Raw genomic sequence first — 20,718 nt, 5'->3', positions numbered from 1 at the left:
GAGCAGCGCTTTATCATGGACAGACTTCTCCCCATCTTAGCTACTGTTGCATCAATATGTTTTGACCATGACATTTTACAACCCAGGGTTACTCCAAGCAGTTTAGTCACCTCAACTTGCTCAATTTCCACATTATTCATTACAATATTTAGTTGAGGTTTAGGGTTTAGTGAATGATTTGTCCCAAATACAATGCTTTTAGTTTTTTAAATATTTAGGACAAACTTATTCCTTGCCACCCATTCTGAAACTAACTGCAGCTCTTTGTTAAGTGTTACAGTCATTTCAGTTGTTGTAGTAGCTGACGTGTATAGTGTTGATTCATCTGTATACATAGACATACAGCCTTTACTCAAAGCCAGTGGCATGTCGTTAGTAGAATTTTAAAAAGTAAGGGGCCTAGACAGCTGCCCTGGGGAATTCCTGATTCTACCTGGATTATTTTGGAGAGTCTCCATTAAAGAACACCTTCTGTGTTCTGTTAGACAGGTAACACTTTATCCTCAATATAGCAGAAGGTGTAAAGCCATAACACATATGTTTTTTCCAGAAGCAGACACGATCGATAATGACAAAAGCCGCACTGAAGTCTAACAAAACAGCCCCCACAATCTTTTTATCATCCATTTCTCTCAGCCAATCATCAGTAATTTGTGTAAATGCTGTGCTTGTTGAATGTCCTTCCCTATAGGCGTGCTGAAAGTCTGTTGTCAATTTATTTACTGTAAAATAGCATTGTATCTGGTCAAACACCATATTTTCCATAACTTTCCTAAGGGTTGGTAACACTTCACAGGATCGTGCAGGCCTCGATCTAGAGCAGGGATGGAAGGTTGCCGACGTCGACTTTGAAATCGTAGGGGAAGGAGTATGAGTAGGCACGACGGCTGCCCACACAGGTACCCCCAGCGATGAAGGTGCTGGCTCCAGCGTGGCGAAACTATTCGTTGTTTGTATCGGGACCAGGCCTCTTGTTGGGAGTGTAGGCTGCTTTGTGGCAGGCCACTGTCTTCAGCTTCTACAGCTCGTGAAATGCGACCATCATTGATTGAAATGCTCCTTTTGCAGTGCTCCTTCTACTCCGCTATAAGATGGGAGAGGAGAGGCAGGAGATATCTCCCCTGGCAACACCAGCCTCCGGGCAACACCGGCCAGTCGGATAATGACAAACGACAAGACGGAGATGCATCCAGCATGCGCGAATGCAGTCCAGCCACTGGCGTAGAAAAGGTAAACATTCCACCCCATTTTTCTTCGTAGGCTGGCTACCTGTGTGATCAAGGAAGCCACCTCAAGCCTATAATCCTCAGCAAGCAAACAATTGCCGCATTGGAACTCTGAGGGATCCAGTTTGTCCCGAAACAAAGCGTAGTAGATACAGCCTACAGCACTGGAACTGTTCATTTACCCCTCCAGACAAAGAGGGCTCCATTGGAAAACTCAACTGGGACAAACTTCTTTAGCTTGCTGGCTAACGTAAGCAGCTTAGCTAGGTTAGCGGGCTCTTTCAAGCAGACTTTAACCTGTCAGTTAAGCAGGGTTCAGCTATAAAAAAAAGCCTATACCGTAGGCTAAGGTCATCAAGGTAAAATGTTTAAAAAGTCTAAGAATAATGCCACGTTCAAAACAACTGGGAACTTGTACCTTATTAGTCAAGATATTATTAGCTCTTAGAGCACATTTGTCTAAGAATGCCACTCTCCTTGCCTTGCATCAGCTAGCCATGCCTAATTAGTTACTCACTAGCGTCTCCAAAGATGGTGGATGAATGAAGGTGTCCCGTTCACCATTGAAAATAATTGTTACAGTTCCGGTCTCGTTAAGGGGTGGCTCTCCCATAGGCACCAATCCGATTCAAGCTGGGTCTGGTCTGCTTAGTTCATTGACTGTATATGAACTGGCAGCTCCCATTCCCATATAACGGACACTAGCTTAGCTCTGCCTCCTCCATTGTCCTCCACTGTTAGCCAAGACAAAGAAACTACAATCGTAATACCCTTAACTATTTGACCTTGTTGTTTAAGTGTATGGTAATGCCATTCAATTTGAGATACTGGTCACGCTTTATTTGGATAGTCCAGAGAGTCCATTTGTAGATGCTCTACAGATGTTCATACTATCAACAATCTGTTGACAAGCAAATGCTTGCTAAGGTCATGGAAAAGGTTTAGGGTAAGGGTTAAGGTTAGGGTTCGGGTAAGGGTTAGGGCTAGGGTTAGTAGATAGTTTGTTGAAATGTTACTATTGAAACAATTTGTAAGTCGCTCTGGATAAGAGCGTCTGCTAAATGACTTAAATGTAAATGTAAATGTAAATAAAGTATTACTGAGATACGTTCTTCAAAAGTAATTAGTCGGAGTAGGTAAGATTATTATCCAGTCATAAAATATACTGTGGCAGAGATAATATTATCTATCATCTAATCTCACGGAGTGAAAGTGGCCTATGCCCGCCTTGCCAGTGAGAGTGCCCCTCCACCCCTCATCACAAACACACCAAACACACATCATCACCCCTCATAAAACTCGACGAGGGAGTGTGTTGAGAGATTGTCACGTGACCTGGGGGTTGTAGTTAGTAGTTTGTCACTATGGCGACAGAGGGGGCAGCAAAAAAAAAAAAAGGGACTTTATCTGCTGATTTGAATAAGATGGCCTGGCTCGGTCACAGTTTTTACCCTCCTTATGGGAGGGACTCCACAAAAACAACAACAACAAAACTTGGCCGCATATAAGACACCAGCACAGCTATTGTGTAGCCTTGTTGCGTTGTTCACAAGCCAACTTGTGCTATGCCTGATCACTCCCTGGCCTTGTCCCCACATACCTCATGCTCATCCTTACCATTTCCCTCACTCACTCCCTCCTTCTCCGTTCCCACCCTTACACCAGCTCAGATAACCCCTCTTCTTTCTCTGCACGCTATTCTGTCCTCTCCCCAATGTCTATCCCTCCCTCGTCCCTACCGCTCAGAAAACCCCTTTTCTGCACGCTATCCCATCATCTACCCCATGTCTACCCCTCCTTCATCGCTCCCTCTCAATTCCTTTGCCATGCTGTAACGTCCATGCTCCTCCGGCCCTCTCCCTTCTAAATATTACCTATTGCACGTTCCTCATCCTCTCTCTTTTGCATAAAGCCATGACTTAGTAGGGAAAAGATCCTCGTACAGAAGCAATGCAGCAAGACACACAACAGGCACTTCACATTAGTACAGCACTATGCCGGAAGAACATCTCGGGAGAAGTGAGAAGAGTAATTCTTCACTCAACTTTTAACTGCAGTCTGAGGTGACAGCACAGGCATAGAAAAACACAGAGCAAAAAAAGGAAGAAAAGTCCAGGCATGGTGATCTGTCCTTACACTTGTCACTGGGGGCAAGGACAGTCACTTCCGCTGGGAAGACAAAGGACAGGCACACAGACGGTGTTGAACACATAACTATGGAGAGGAGTGCCAGCCCAGAGTATGTTTTCATGAGCTTCATGTAGCACTTTCCCTTAGGCACAGATCTAGGATCAGCTTACACTCACCAAATCCTTACCATAACCACTGGGTAAATAATTCAGTTTAGGATTTTGGGAGGATAATCTGATTTTAGATCAGTGCCCAAGGGCAACTTCTACTTCAAGGAGCTACATTCGTCTAGGGCCTACGTCATCCTACTCATTTTCATGATGATAGAGGTGGAAAGGTGAGAGGTAAAAGGTTGGGGTCCCGGGGTGTGGCTCACCTTGACGTCGGAGAAGAAAATCTTGAGCATGTTGGAACTGGGGTAACGGGCGTAGAAGAACATGAGCTTGGCCTTCTTCAGGTGGTTAGGGGAAAGACCCTCCTGAATCTGAACATGTCTGCCGTCAAGGAAATATATATTTTTGGGGGATGGAAAATTATAATTAAAATGGCTAACCTTGCAATGCTTCTCAATGTGTAGTCATATAGTTACGGTAGGGTAACTTGACCTACAACCACTGCTATTTCAGTTGATGTGTTTTTAATATAAATAACATGTAATTAACATGTACTTAATGTACAATAATTAGTTAGTTAATTGTTTTCCTCGAAGACTATAATAGATATAGGCCAAGCCAATATTATGCATTTCACATTCATTATTTTAGGATAGCGATCGCACTGGAGAAGGGTAGGGATGATCTTGAATCAGTTGTTAGTTGTTAGAGAGTAGTGAGTGAACCAGGGACAAACCATTTGCTTGCGATTAGCATCCACTCTTAATCAGGTGTGAGCGTGTCACGGTAAATAAAACGTTGGCCAGCGCCACAGCTGGTGCCTTTACATAAGGAGCTAATTTCACAGTCAAAGTAAGCAAACGCCTTTCCCTCTTCCCCCCATCATACCCCCCTCCAACCTCCACCCCAAAAAAGGAAGGGGAAAAAAATGAAATTTGCATATCACAGACAAAGAAAGCAGTTAACACTGGTTATGAGAGAGGAGCCTAATGGCTTGGCGAAGACAAGATCTACTAACGTGACGTTGGCTTCATATTAATGTAAAAACAAGGTTTTAAAGGGACAACCCTGACGAAGTCTTTAAGTGCCTTGTCTCTCTATAACAGAGCTGTAGACCTTATTCATTTAAAATACACACCTCATAGATTTTAGAGACTAAGGTTTTCCAAGGGAAGTCTCAGGAGGAAGCAGGGGGTGGATGGGGGGGCACATTGAACGATAGAGTTGTTTCAACCTCATTTACACCCCCTGCTCGTCCCTCAGCCTCCAGCCTTCCTAGTGCTGCCAAACATTGGGAGGAGGAAGAGGGGCTCCAAGGCAGTGAATCCATCCAGCGATGGGCGCTGCATCCCTGGAACACATCTGTGTTGCGGACGGGCCCAAACCATTTCCATGGTGAATTAATGGCTGTATAATTCAGCTAATATCTATCTGGGGCTAAGACAATGAAAAGAGATGAGGGTAAACCCGCTCTCTCGTTGAGCGGAAAGCAATCTCTAGTAACTATTATACCTTGAACCGACAAATAAAGGGCTACTCTGTAAGTCTGTAAGTAGGACAATGTCATACCTTTTCCTTCTGGATTGCATGTTTATATAGCTACGGTTGCAACTTTTAATTGTATAATGTTTCTACACTCAATAATGGGGTGTCATGACAGTCAGTCAAGGAAGGCATCAGCTGTTTTGATGCGCGGGTCAGCTGTTTGTTCACCCGCACCCATCCGCAATTGGTAATAACCCATCCGTAACCGCCCTACTCACTCACCTGGCCAGTTTTTTAGGTACATATACATCACCTGGAACATGAGAGTGAGTTCAGTTTACTTGAGTGGCCTGCACAGTCACCAGACCTTAACCCAATAGAGCATCTTTGGGATGAGATAGAACAGGCTGTTCGCAGCATGAGTGTACCGCCAACCAATCTACAGAAACTGCGTGATGACATCGCTTCAGCATGGACCAACATTCCTGTGGAACGTTTCCGACTCCTCGTAGAATGCCCAAAGAATTGAGGCTGTTCTGGAGGCAAAGGGGGGTCCGACACGGTACTAGATGGGCATACCTAATAAACTGTATGTGATAAAGTGAAAATCTGAGGCCTGCACCCTACCCTAACCCGCAAATAGGCTGATAGAAAATGCGCTGTACAGTCAGACGGTGGAACGATTTTATGACAGGAGGTGCAGGATTATTTTTTTTGCCTAATTTATATATGTTTCTGCTTATAATTTCTGACATTTTAGGTTGGGTATTTGTAAGTCAACTTGACTTACGAGATACATACAGCTTCTCTTCTGTCATAACTGCCTTAGAAGACGAAATAAACCCTTGCTGGATGAAATCGATGAATGCTTCAATCTAGTTGACATATGTACATTTTTCTCTTTCATCTCTGCTTCTCTCACGCAGCAGATGTTTAGGGGCCGGTGAGAAAATACAAAACATGTTTTTAATGTATTTTCGTGCAGCCTTTCAGTTTGACCGCTTTTAACAAAATTTAAAGCAGTGAAAACAACCCAACATGTTTCTAATAAGATTGGCTTAAGTTTGGCTTGGATGCATACCTTATGCGGTTGAAAAACTATCAGCTTCTATGACGCTGATAAATATAGCACCTTTACAGACGGTCCCTAACTGCACATTCTTTCTCTCAAGATGCCGAAAGAAAGAAATCATATTTATCCACTCCTGTTCTCATGTCAACATATACATTTAGTGTATAATTTTACTGCAAGAAATGCTTAAACCTTGCAGGGGTTAATATTATACAGTAAGTGTCCAGATTTCAGTTAGGCTATTAAATGTAACCCATCTGTACAGTAAGCCTATTACGCCTACAGTTCCCTTGACGTGTCATATTTGAAGTCCCTGTCTTGTGACTCTCAAATAGCACCTCACACATAGCCAGCACTGTTTCGTCCTCTTTTACCACTTCACAAAATCTTCCCCAAACATTACTGTTCTGGCCCTCCCTTCTCTCTATTTTCAACTCTCCATTTCACAGCTTTTCTCTTCTTGGATTCAACTTTGACATCGTCCCTTTTGCCTCATTGGATCGACGTTAACTTTTTCTGCCCAAGTTCCTAAAAGCATTTGGTGATTGGTGTGTATTTGGCATGCATACAGTTAGGCCCTAAAGCAGGGATCATCAACTAGATTCAGCCTCGGGCTGAATTTTTCTTAAGCGGATTGGACAGCGGGCCAGAACATAATTTGAAATTCTTTGTAGACTGCAAATTGACAGCAAGTAGCCCAAACAGATATATTAGTTGTCTAAAACATAATCATTTATGAAATCACAGATTTCCAAAATAAAATTACTTTGAGCTTATTTGTTGGTGTTTTTACAGTCTTTTATGTCCAAAAATAGCGAGGGAGGGAGGGCCTATGGGGAGAACCCTGGCAGGCTAACCATATTCCAACAGGCCTGGCCTCTCAGAGCGAGCGAGGGAGCGAGGGAGAGATTTGAAATGTCTTTATTCTTTTGGAACTTTTGTGAGTGTAATGTTTAATGTAAATGTTTTATTGTTTATTTCACTTTGGTTTATTATCTATTTCACTTGCTTTGGCAATGTAAACATATGTTTCCAATGCCAATAAGGCCCTTTAAATTTAAAATTGAATTGAGAGAGAGTGAAGCAAGATAAAAGAGAAAGAGGCATGGGCAGAGTGGGAGAGGGTTGTTCTCTTCAAGTCTGGCAAGATGACTTGCTGCTGTAAAGACACAATCATGTTAGTCCCATAAGACTGGTCTTTCCCAATAAGACTACTACGCTCTCGCTTCTAAATCAAAATGAATTCAAAACTAATGACAATCACATCATTACATAGATTACATTTATATATAAATAAATTCAATATTTTTAAGTTGCAAAAATCTACAAACACAGGATCCTCTCCCTATGCTTCACTATCAAGCAACAGTGAATCTTGATTCATTAATATCTCTCCCAGCTTGCAAATTTAATAGTGATTGGACTTGGGGTGACACACGGCTATTATTTAGCCATGTTGGTGCCTTTGTACCAGCGAGGGTAGTGTTATCTGAGCACATCTGACAAGACATCATCATTCTCCACAGCTGTACCCCAAAACCTCAAAGTCAAGAGAGAAAATAGCTGCTCCACTTCCTCATTTCAGGTGTAAGGCCAATATACAATGAGGAAACTGATGGAAGCCATCTGCTGCGCGACGCTCCACAACGCCGATGAACTTCAACACAAATGTCTGACAATCTGTTGCGTCTTAAGTTATTGTAGACGTGAAATTAACATGTGGCGGAAATTTTTAAAACCTGTAACACATGGCCGTGTTGTTCTAACTAATCTTCCCATTAAAGGGAGCACATCTGTTAATGCCCCAAAATTATATGCCACATTAGAGATAAAAGCATCTGGCATATGTACAGTTGAAGTCGGAAGTTTACGTACACCTTAGCCAAATACATTTAAACTCAGTTTTACACAATTCCTGACATTTAATCCTAGTAAAATTCCCTGTCTTAGGTCAGTTAGGATCACCACTTAATTTTAAGAATGTGAAATGTCAGAATAATAGAAGACAGAATGATTTATTTCAGCTTTTATTTCTTTCATCACATTCCCAGTGGGTCAGAAGTTTACATACACTCAATTAGTATTTGGTAGCATTGCCTTTAAAATGGTTTAACTTGGGTCAAACGTTTAGGGTAGCCTTCCACAAGCTTCCCACAATAAGTTGGGTGAATTTGGCCCATTCCTCCTGACAGAGCTGAGTCAGGTTTGTAGGCGTCCTTGCTCGCACAAGATTTTTAAATTCTGACCACACATTTTCTATAGGATTAAGGTCAGGGCTTTGTGATGGTCACTCCAATACCTTGACTTTGTTGTCCTTAAGCCATATTGTCACAACTTTGGAAGTATGCTTGGGGTTATTGTCCATTTGGAAGACCCATTTGCCACCAAGCCTTAACTTCCTGACTGATGTCTTGAGATGTTGCTTCAATATATCCACATAATTTTCCTGCCTCATGATGTCAACTATTTTGCGAAGTGCACCAGCCGCAACTGCAGCAAAGCACCCCCACAACATGATGGTGCCACCCCCGTGCTTCATGGTTGGGATGGTGTTCTTCGGCTTGCAAGCCTCCACCTTTTTCCTCCAAACATAACAATGGTCATTATGGCCAAACAGTTCTACTTTTGTTTCATCAGACCAGAGGACATTTCTCCAAAAAGTACGATCTTTGTCCCCATGTGCAGTTGTAAACCGTAGTCTAGCTTTTTTATGGAGGTTTTGGAGCAGTGGCTTCTTCCTTGCTGAGCGGCCTTTCAGGTTATGTCGATATAGGAATCATTTTACTGTGGATATAGATACTTTTGTACCTGTTTACTCAAGCATCTTCACAAGGTCCTTTACTGTTGTTCTGGGATCGATTTGCACTTTTCGCACCAAAGTAAGTTAATCTCTTTCCTGAGCGGTATGACAGCTGCGTGGTCCCATGGTGTTTATACTCGCATACTATTGTCTGTACAGATGAACGTGGTACCTTCAGATGTTTGGAAATTTCTCCCAAAGATGAACCAGACTTGTGGAGGTCTACAAATTTGTTTTTGAGGTCTTGGTTGATTTCTTTTGATTTCCCCATGATGTCAAGCAAAGAGGCACTGACTTTGAAGGTATGTCTTGAAATACATCCACAGGTACACCTCCAATTGACTCAAATTATGTCAATTAGCCTATCAGAAGCTTCTAAAGCCATGACATCATTTTCTGGAATTTTCCAAGCTGTTTAAAGGCACAGTCAACTAGTGAATGTGAACTGCTGACCCACTGGAATTGTGATACAGTGAATTATAAGTGAAATAATCTGTCTGTAAACAATTGTTGCCAAAACTATAGTTTGTTAACAAGAAATGTGGGGAGTGGTTGAAAACCGAGTTTTAATGATTACATCCTAAGTGTATATAAACTTCTCTCTCTCTCTCTCTCTCTCTCTCTCTCTCTCTCTCTCTCGCTCTCTGCCTCTCCCCTCTCTCTCTGTCTCTCTTTTCATCCTCCCATCGGGAGAAACAGTGTAGCAGAGGATTATGGATCTCTGGGAAGTGCTCCTCCTCTTTTGGGAGGAGCATAACAGCGACAAAGTGCTCCTTCTCATAACAGTGACAAATTAAGTCACTGTTATGAAAGAAAAACAGCTCGCTGCGTACACCTGTTAACATCCATTTCAAAGAAATGTTTAAGTATTTGGGTGCCAAGCAACAGCTGAAGGCTCCCCGGGCTGTTGACAGATATTTATGAAACGAGAAGAAAATTGAAAAGAAACGACTGTTTGTTTTTACAATGGGGGATGATAAGACACGGGAAAACACAGGTGGCCATAAATAAACATCTTTACTGAGTCCTCAGGCAAACCTGATCTCCCATACGCACGCACGCACGCACGCACGCACGCACGCACGCACGCACACACACACACACGCACACACACACACACACACACACACACACACACACACACACACACACGCCGAGCCCTGAGGTGATCACAACACAGACATAGATCAGCACTAACATACAGTAGCCATACAGTAGCATCCGTGTTAGATGCTTTCATCAATGTCTAACTTTTAGACACAGACAAGTAAAAAAAAAAACATGCTCTCTGTCAATTCTCAGCCAAAACATGTCCGAGCCTGTTAGACCATAGATACACTGAATGTTCAAAGCATTAAGGGCACCTGCTCTTTCCATGACATAGACTGACCAGGTGAATCCAGGTGAAAGCAATGATAACTTATCGATGTCACTTGTTAAATCCACTTCAATCAGTGTAGATTAAGGGGAGGAGACGATGGTAGGTATTTTAAGCCTTGAGACAATGGAGACATGGATTGTGTGTGTGTGCCATCAGAAGCATTGGAGTCAACATGGGCCAGCATCCCTGTGGCACACTTTCAACAACTTGTCAGAGTCCATGCCTGACAAATTGAGGCGGTTCTGAGAGCAAAAGGGGGGCTTGCAACTCAATATTAGGAAGGTGTTCTTAATGTTTTGTACACTCAGTGTACACTGTACATGTGTGTCATGTGTGCGTCATTGATATAACATTTTCAGTGACAGTGATCACGCAAAATAACTGCTACGGAGGCTTCATGAGCGAAAGGTCTTTGCAAAGACAGGTCTGAACGGTAGAGGGATAGGGAGGTAGCCTATATAGGAGAACGGGGCAAACTGAACGGATCAGTTGAGGCTATTAGGCCCAGTCCCAGTTGGTTGACTGTGATCCTCCCATAGGTACCTTACCTCTTTATCTGCAGCCCACGATTGGGGTACACAGGGGTTAAACTATCACTACAGAGAGACATTGTGCTCAACTTCAGCTTATATGATCAAATAAAAAAAGAGGGATGTTTTAGAGAGAACCGAAAATAAAATAAATGTGCTGATTTAGCGATAATATGCAATAGTCATCATAACAATATATTAAACTATCTAAGATGAACAACCAGCCCTTCTATGGCATCTCTAACTCTCTCTCCCTCCCTCCCTCCCCACCTCCCTCCCTCTCTCTGTGTGGTGAAGGATACGGTGCTGCCTGAGTATGGTGAGATGTCGTTCATGTCGCTCATGTCTCCACACTCTGACTTGATGAGGGACAGGGAGAGCCCCTCTGCAGTGCTCCCAGGGTTGGTCGGAGAGAAAGACCGGTGGTGGTGCCCCACGTGATGCCCTGATGACATTTTGGTCCGCAGGCTGGTGGTCTGCCTGGACAGGTCCATGGAGTCTGGGGAGGAACGGTCCTTCCCTGGGTAACCCCCGGAGGGTGGGCCCAGAGGGCTCTGGAAGGGGTAACCCATGAGAGGAAGGGGAAAGGGGTGGCGGAAAGAAGGGGGGCTGAAGCCCATGGAGGTAGAGAGGGAGGAGGGGTGCAGGGAGGGGTGGTGATGGCCCCCGTGGGCGCCCATTGCTGAGGATTGGTGATGGTGCTCCGTCTGCGTCTTCCTCACCACCAGGGGCAGTGCCTCCGTCTGGTCGTTGGCGCCGGGCACAGGTATGCTGCCGAACGAGTCCAGCGGATTGGGAATGATGACGTCGCCAAAGCACTGCAGGCGCTGGTTGGCTGTGTGGAAGTTGGGGCCCTTGACGTTGACACCAAACCTCTCTGGGGGCATGGGGAGGGGAGGGAAGACTTGGGGTGGTGTGGGGCGAGGGGGCTTGGCAAACACCTTGACCACTGTGTCCACCACCTGGTTCATTGCCGAGTTGAGCTCCTGTTTCAATGTCTCAGCCAGCAGCTTGCCCTCTGCATGGTGCATGGAGGAGGAGGGGCCCTGACAAGGACCTTTCCCCCAGACCAGCCCCTCTCTCCTGAGCTTGTCCCCCTCAGCCAGCAGGGCCTGCTCCTGGAGCAGCGCCCTTGCTCGGTCCAGGAAGTGTCCCGGATCCAGATCTGACATCTCATTGTCGGAACGGTCTGTCCGGTCATCTCCCCCAGCATCAGACCTCCCAGCACTGTCCTCAGACATGTCGCCTAGGTCATGGGCCAGGTCATGCTCTGAGTCGTCGGTGGAGTCGTAGATCTGGAAGAACTTCTCCTGCAGCTGGCGCAGCTGCTTCTGCATGTCCTCCAGCTGCAGCTTCAGTTGCCTGCGCTCCTCATGCTTCTGCTCTTTACGCTGGCACACCAGCTGGGTGAAGCTCTGCTGCTGCTGCTGGGGCAGGCGCTGCTTCCTTTTGTTCTCCCGGCTGCACACCTCTCCCCTGGGGCTGGGCGGCTGTGGGGGGCAGTCCATCTCCATTTCTCTGTCCCTGTCACCGTCCATCTCTCGCTCTCTCTCCCGTCCACATTGTTCCAGTTCGTGGTCCCGCTCTCCGAGGTGGCGTGTGGGCACCACCACGCCGGGTGAGTGGCTCATGCCCCGGATGATGTTCTCCACGCGGGCACGCTTGGCCCGGAGGTGCTCGTCGTTGAGGCGTTCTAGGTCGAAGGTGCCCAGAGCCGGGGGATGGCCAAAGGGGGACAGGCACTCCTGGGGGCTGTCCTGGGACGAATTACTGCAGGCGTCCTCCTGGGGGGCTTCGGAACCCCCACTGGAGAGGCCCGACCTGGGGAACCCCCCATCCTCTCTATCTCCTCTCTCCCCTCTCTCTCCTCTTCCGTTCTTGGCCATGTTGCTCTTGAGGAGCTGGGAGATGATAGTGGCGCCGGGGAAGGGAATCATGGCGTCTTCATACGAGTTGGCTCTCTTCAGGAGCTTCCGGAGCACGTTGGACTTGGACTCGCTGTTGGTTGCTGTGACGACCCCGGCGTGGCCGTGCGGCTGCACCATGGAGCAGTCCATGGAGTCTGCATCGGAGCCATGGTGGTGGGAGTTGAGAGAGTTCATAGCACCGAAGATTGCTGCTTTGGCATGGGCGATGTCGGCGCTGGTTGTGGCTGCTGCTGCTGCGTTGGCGGCGTTGCTGCCCACAGTCCTCTTCACCCCGATGTCCACTCGTCTTCTCTTGGTCTGTCTGCTCAGGAAGGAGTCGCTGTCATGGTCCGGCATCACGGTCTGCTGCTATTGGGCCATATCCCACAAAGCCACTCCTCTAGGACCACTGCTGAATGACACCTGTAGAATGAAAACATAAAGGAAACATAGTCATAACACTGTCATGACCAATATATTTACACCTGTTGTGACATATATTGTGTTATTTTATGGCTGGTTATGACAACAACATAAGAGTGTCAAAAACCCATATTTATTCTAATGTGCTTTCCCCTGTCAAGAAGTTTTCCTTCATTTGAAAATGTATTTCTTAAGTCCTTTGTTGCTGTTATGAATTCTTTACAGTCGTGTTTTTTTTCATTATATTTAAAATAAAATAAAATACACTTCGTGACACTGCATGAAGAATTATGACCATCCTGTGTCACTTTACTTGGACTAAGAAAAGACACTTTGTGACACTGTCAAGAAGCATTATGAACATCACAATCATATGAACCAGATAGGCCTATCATGTACATGCCCTTGTGTCAAGTCATCAGACAAAAATAGGGTGTTTTGTCCTGCTTCTGAAACCGTGGTATAGGGTGCCATTTCAGACGCACCCTACATTTTCCTCTGTCTGTCCCCTGTTCCACACGGCCTGCCTGTGCAACACTGAACCAGTTCCCACGCAACACAAAGCTGCATAAAATTATGATAATTACTTTAGCACTTTTCCTCATTTCCATGTTTGTGCGCTTCAAGCCGGTACAGAAAACCATTAAGTCAGAAGACTAAAGAGAAAGGCTGAGATTGGATTAAGAATATCACAAAGGCACAGTAAACACAGTGGAACTATTTCGGATTTAATTACAATCTCTTCTCCAAAAGTCATCTGTAGATCATTTACATTTTAGGTTACATTTTAGTCATTTAGATTAGAAGTTGCCCATACCCAAAGAAATTAATTAAGTGCATATAGGGTCGTTCAATTTGATTTCAATCACGTTTTGACCACACCCCTTTTAATTTAAACAAAACTTTCTATACATATTTGCCCATTGTAGAAAGTTACTTTTGGATGTGAATGTCAAAAATATTCGGAGATAGAGGTGCTCAAAGTTTAACCAATCCTATGATGGGACATCCATTTCTTCATCACTTGAAAATATAAACAGTTGAATTTTATATAATTTTTTATAAATGTTACAAACATGGTTGTTTTGTTTTGTAATTTCTTGAAAAAAATATGTTTTAATACAAAATATGTACTTTTTTTTTTACGTTTAACGTCAATTATCTAAAAATGCATGGAGTCAGATTCTTTTACATTTTCGCATGTTGTAGATTAGACATGATTTTTACATAATCTTAGGTGTTTGTGTTGTGCCTGCAATCGTTTGAGACACAGAAAACTCTTGAGTTCAGGGTGGGTGTAATTTCAGTCATAGAAATAGAATTCATAGAATTCATAGAATGGACCTTCGGATCACTGGAATGTAGCTGGTATATCATTGACATTTAAATTGAATTGACATTTGAACTTCCAGTTACAACCACAAAGATGGCCGCTGGTCCACCCAATGTTGAATGTCAACTTAAATGGGGATGTCTATTTTATTATCTATATTTATATGATTTCAATAGGTTGTCTATGGAACATTGACAGTGCAATTTAAAATAACTGATATTCCCATTAAAGTCAACATTCTCTGATGTGTGGACCAACCATCTTTGTGCTACCAAATTTTGAAAGTTTAAGACATGCTGTCTCTCAACCTATGGTGGGCACAACACAAACACCTCAGATGATGTTTAATGTATACATTTTTTGCTAATTGATGTTTAAGGTTAAAAAACAAGAAATTATGAAATAGTTTGACAACCCTGTTTGTAAGCTTTTAAATGATATAAAGCTCAACCGTTTATCTTTTACAGTGATGAATACATGGATGTCTCATGGTAGGGTTGGGCACCGCTATCTCCTAAATGTTTTGGCATTCAGGTCCAAGAAGTTACTTTCTGACCACTTCTACCATGGGCAAATATGTATAGAAAGTTTTGTTCAAATCAAAAGGGAGCGGAACAAAAAGTGACTGAAATCAAATTGAATGACCCTATAGTACAGTAAGTGTATTCATCCAAACCACATATCACACCCATTTAAAGTGTTATAAAAACAAGTGCCTCAAACAATAAAGCCTATTTGCAGATTGCTTCTTATATTTTACTGACTGAATGCGCACTGATCGAAGGAGCAACTTAGAGCACTATGACAAAAAACTTTACGCCTTTATGAATGGAAACATTTTGTCACCATCCAGACGGCATCAGAGCCCCTTTGTAAGCATCGGCTGACGACTACGCATGTCGTCAACAGTGGTGTAGGACTTTTATTCAGTATATTCACAGAATGAATTAACATTCACTGGCAATAGAGAAACAATTCAAACTTGTATGTAACATTTAAGAATTATTTTGTTACATTATTTAATATTCCTCATTCCTCCTTCCAAATCTCAACTATTGTCTATCTGTACAGACAATACTGTGTAAGATAACAAGACTTCATCCTGCCGAGTCGTTCGACTCAAAGCCTGATCCTGTAAAGACCGCTAAAGCCTTGCTAAGCAGAACAGCGGTGAGACAATCTTATAGGAAATCTATATTAATAACATATATGTATAGGGTGAATAGGGTTTTCTACGCTTGAAAATTGTGTGAGTTCTTACTAGAGAACCAAAGTGGAGTACATTCATTTAAATCTGTCAAACACTATTTAAGATTTTAGTACAATACAACTGACAATGCAAATAGACTGTCAAAGACATTTTGAAATGACAAAATATAGATGAATATAGGTATATCTAAATGTTCATCAACAGCTCATATTGTCACTGATCAGTGTTTTGACTCATTTGTCAAGACATATTTTGAGGGAGAACGTAATTTTTTTAAATGTTTAGATCTCTGCTCAAACCACTCAGAGACGGATATAGAAATGGGGCCAGTGTAAAAGCATGACAATTTGAGCCCATTCCGTCTATAAAGTAACCCCTTATTTATCGTCACTTAGTTGAACTGGGAGTATAAATCACCTATAGGATATATGTCAATGTCATTGATGCCATACGTAACCATGCATAACAAGCATCACTTTCTCTTCTAATAAACACAAAGTCACATTCTCTCACACTCTCCCCCCTCTCACACACAGACACACACACACACATGCACGTGCACACACACACACACAAGATCTTTACAGCACGCACACGCACACACACACACATGCACACACACACAAGATCTTTACAGCACGCGCACACACACACACACAATTTTAAATGGAAGGCTTGAGATAGGCTTATTACTGTATTATTAAGCAATACAAGAGCAACATGCAGTAAGATGTACACTGTTTAGCACATCATTGGTGTAACTAAAAGAAGAAGAAACAAGGTTGGGGAAGCTTGACAGATTTTTTTTATCTCATTGCAGAAAAAAAGTCTGGCAAAACAAAAGTAAATATATTACACAGACTAAACAAATGTCGGTCTATTATTAAAAGTATTAAAAGCATGTCTGTGTCTAATTATCACAAATGGCTCTGGCTCAACTCTTTCCATCCATCCATTTCCAGAAGTTCAAACGAGGGTGAAATATCTCCAAGAAAACTTTGACTTGGCTGCCACAAAAGCTTAACAATGGGCCATGTCATTATCGCTCGAAAATAACGCCGCTAGCACCTGTCGTTTCCGATGGCACACCTGCCCCCCATTGCCCATGCGCAGTCTATTGGAATACCTTTCAACAATTTCAAGGAAATATGAGCGCATTTGAACAATGAGGTACGCTCATCTCTCCCCCCTCGCTCATTTTGAGTTTGAGTTTATTTTTACAGGCACAGTGCACATTAATCAACGTTTCAGTAAAAGTGCCGGTTTTAGCCAGCGGGCTAATTTTCAACCACAGTCCCTGGGCAGGTTATTAAAAACAATTACAATAATAATACAGACAATCAATGAGTAGTGAGCACACGAGGAGCAACATTGGACAAGCAAGACGTAGCATGCAGAAAGATCAAGATAGCACAAAAAAGCAACAAAACAAAATCAGTAAAAGCAACAAAGTGTTTCCACACCTCACAAGCTACAGACAACAGACAACTTGGAAAGCGGCAATAGACAACTAGGGATTATGTTCACAAGTCTGATTGGCCTTTAGCCATGTCTTCATCTTTTTGTGTGAAAATGTGATAGTTGTGTGTGTTCCCAGGATCTTTACAGCTCTGAGAGAGAGAGAACGGGCACCATGAAGGTATAAAAAAAAGTTACTAACCCTTTGGATTTGTAATAGGGCTAAGTAACTATTCAAGCAAGTCTATGACTTTTTTTTTACCTTTATTTAACTAGGAAAGTCAGTTAAGAACAAATTCTTATTTACAATGACGACCTACCTCCGCCAAACCCAGACGACGCTGGGCCAATTGTGCGCCACCCTATGAGACCCCCAATCATGTCAATTAAATTTCTATTCCACGTTGGTTCAACATAATTTAATTGAAATGACGTGGAAAAAACATTGAATCAGTATGTGCCCAGTGGGATAGGCTGCAGATTTAGTCAGATTTGACCTTTCTTAGCAGTTTGGGAGAATTTAGGAGGCAGAGCAGAAGGTTAGGAGAATTAGGTTAAGGTCAGGACAAGGGTTAGGGTTAGCTAAAATTGAAGAAAAAAATAATAATAATAAAGACATTTGACAAAAGCTGTTTCCTTCGAGACATGGCCAGGTTGTGTGCGTCTGTGCCAAATATCCCTGTTGTCTCCATAATGTGCACTTTGGACGTTTTTTCCCTCATCAACATTTGCTCGTTCTTGGCACTATCACCACAATAATTATTCCAGGGAAACAGTTTACGCCACTACTAGACGGAAACATTCAAAGAGTAGATCACATTTATCTGAGATGATATATATCAGATAGTAATAGTGATAAAACCAAGTTTGTAAAAATCAAAACGACTCGCAAGCTTAATACACTGAACGAATAAGAATACACACAACAAAGACCATATACGAGACTTGAAGGTGTAGCCCACACAGATTCAAAGATAACGGACTTCAGCCTTTGATCAAATCAAACCAAGTCAGACAGCCTTGAAAGTCTTTAGCCTATATGCTAAAAAAAACATTTATTCACAAACAACACATTTAAAAAGACAGTAACTTACTTTTAAAAGTTAGAAATAATCTGTCTGTGATTTACAAGGAGAAAAGTATTCTCCACATCATAACAATGAAGCAACTTTGTCACACTTTAGGTGAAAGAAAACAATTCAGCCTAATAATATCGTAAAAGATAGCTAATGTTGTCTTTCGTCAGAATCAATTCTGCTGTTCATCTTTTGATTCGGGTTTTTTTTCTACCAACCAAACGCACGCGACGCAAAAGAACAAGAGGGAGGTATCTGAGGACAAGGTTACTTACCCGCAGATGAAGGGAAAGGCCTTTTTTACTGCTGAAAAAGAATACGGACTATGGAAGCTTCGCCGCGAAACGTTGAATATTATAATTTCTCAGGGAAGGAAGAGTAGGAGTAAAGTGAGTGATGAGCGCGACCGTAGAATATAAAAATAGATATACAAGAGCTATTTTGCTCCGCTCTCTGTCATCTTCTCTCGAGGGGTGAAAGACTGGTGATGATGTCGTAGCAGCTTGACCGAGGCGCACGCGATGCAGAGCTTCGACGCTCGAGCTCTCCTCCACCAACAAGATTCACTTTAAGACACAGCTGAAGGAAACAGGAAGACGGCGCGTCATAAGCTTGGTGATGTAACGGATCGCACCTACCAATAAGAACCGTCCGTCGTATCCGGAGGAGTACAATGCACTGAACTTGACCGAGGAACGGGACTTCAACAGACTAAAAAATATCTTATTTTGTTTACAAATAAATTATTTAATATGTAAGAAACCCTAATTTAGAAGTAGCTTATAGCATTGTAATACTGTCAATAGGCCTAATGTTTGCATGAACATTCATTTTATGGACATGTTATTGTGGATATATGATAATAGCACATTTTTTAAGGCACAACATTTATATTTTAAATGTCATGAACACGTGTTTATGTAATTTTAACTCGTGTTTAACGGTATCCTTTAAAGACACACATTCCTCACAAATTTTACGCAACATTGTTTCATTTAGTTTTTTATTTCCAAGTTTGCCATTCGATAAGAGATGAATTGTCGTGTCTCAATTAGGCTTATTGAGTTGTGTTTAGTGCAACATTATCCTTGTAACAACGATAAGATTAACTTTGTGAGTCTCCTGAGTCCAGGGGTTGAACGTGACTGCGCGCAGGGGCTCAGAAAGGCATTGTGTCGATATATCACTACCCTGGTTTGATTTACCGACCACAGACGAACACGCTAAGGTTTGAATACACCATATCATGGAAATGTTATTATGTTATTGCCTGATAACACTGGCCAGAGTCATTTCAAATACGAGTTTGTTACATTTTATTTAATTCACAGGTATTTCTGTCACGGAGTGAGACAAAATTCCATCCCTCTGTTTCACTGCATATTAGGCTAATACTATATTTACAACTGAGCAAACATCAATGTGTATCTTTTAGTATAGCCTATGCATTTCAGTGGTCAATTTAGATGATCAATTATAGGCTACTTAATCCTCACATTTTATGTTTTATATTTGGCATTTGGGCAATTAGTTACGGCGTTCAGTTTGCAAGAGGTTTGCTGCAGAAAGTTTTCATTTTGTCCTTTGGAATTCTTGTCCTTACTTTTTACCCTCTGTATATTTTAATTTAAGACACCTGTAACAACTAACCAGCACCTAATCAACTGAATAGGCATATTATCCACTTCAACATATTTGTGATTTATAGACTAGTGAATTTCAGTGTACAATTTCCACCCGTGTTTGAAGTAGATTTCTAAAATGTAAAGGTAATATCTGAACCGGTTATCTGTAAAATAATCTAATGTCATTAGCCCTAGTTCCATATGTGTTCATAGTAAGTATAAATAGAGGCTAAATGTCCTCCATAAATTAAAATATAGGTTATATATTTTAAACAAATGTGTGAATAGCATTATTTGTTCTTTTGATATATGATTTTTAATGGTTTATTAAGTCGTGTGTTGAAATTTTTTTCAACAGGCTCCTCTTTATGCCGAATATTTTTTCAGAGCGTCCATGACCCTCATTCTGCAACATTAATTTATAATGGACGCTATACCACGTTATACACTCACTGTAAAGGGGTTACTGTGAATTTGACAGTAGCTTACAGGCAGCTCGATGGAAAGTAAAATTCAGTATTTCATATTACAGTACACCTACTGCAATATAAAGATAGTATCAAAGAAAGTACTGGCTAATGACACACATTACAATGCCTAAAATTGACCGTAGTATACAGTAAAAAAGTAAATGCTACCGTAATTGAAATGAATTAATTCATGACATTCATTGAGGGGAGGGGTTTGTATTAACAGTATTTTACTGTAATTACAAGGGATTGGTGCAAGCAGGTTGGCTGCTAGGTAAAGTGTTTACACATTACGGTATATGAATGATATATATCACTTGCACTTCTAGAGGCCTTAATATAGGCTTCCAAACTGGCAGTGGCTACAGGGCAAAACAGATCAAAAGCACATGGCAAAATGCATGACAAAACCATTAAAGGTTAAAGACTTGCTGCCACTCCAATTTGTCCCCTATACAAATTGATGGGGCACTATAAAT

The 20,718-nt window shown here is 42.3% G+C and overlaps 1 protein-coding gene across 1 annotated transcript in view; it reads right to left on the bottom strand.

Moving 5' to 3' along the window:
* LOC139556629 (prospero homeobox protein 1-like) overlaps nt 1-18,798 on the bottom strand; it is a 42,662-nt gene extending 23,864 nt beyond the window's left edge. The window contains exons 1-3 of the mRNA XM_071370819.1: nt 18,420-18,798; nt 11,040-13,067; nt 3,733-3,840 (exon numbers count right to left, since the gene is read on the bottom strand). Coding sequence (XP_071226920.1) covers nt 3,733-3,840; nt 11,040-13,001 — 2,070 coding nt within the window. The 5' untranslated portion in view covers nt 13,002-13,067; nt 18,420-18,798. The remainder of the gene's footprint in view (nt 1-3,732; nt 3,841-11,039; nt 13,068-18,419) is intronic.
* Between the last annotated feature and the right edge of the window lie 1,920 nt (nt 18,799-20,718).

The sequence above is a fragment of the Salvelinus alpinus genome, chromosome 27, assembly GCF_045679555.1.
Source record: "Salvelinus alpinus chromosome 27, SLU_Salpinus.1, whole genome shotgun sequence".
Classification (NCBI taxonomy): Eukaryota; Metazoa; Chordata; class Actinopteri; order Salmoniformes; family Salmonidae; genus Salvelinus; species Salvelinus alpinus.
The sequence above is the reverse complement of the archived record's forward strand: the minus strand, read 5'-3'. Positions and strand labels throughout refer to the sequence as shown.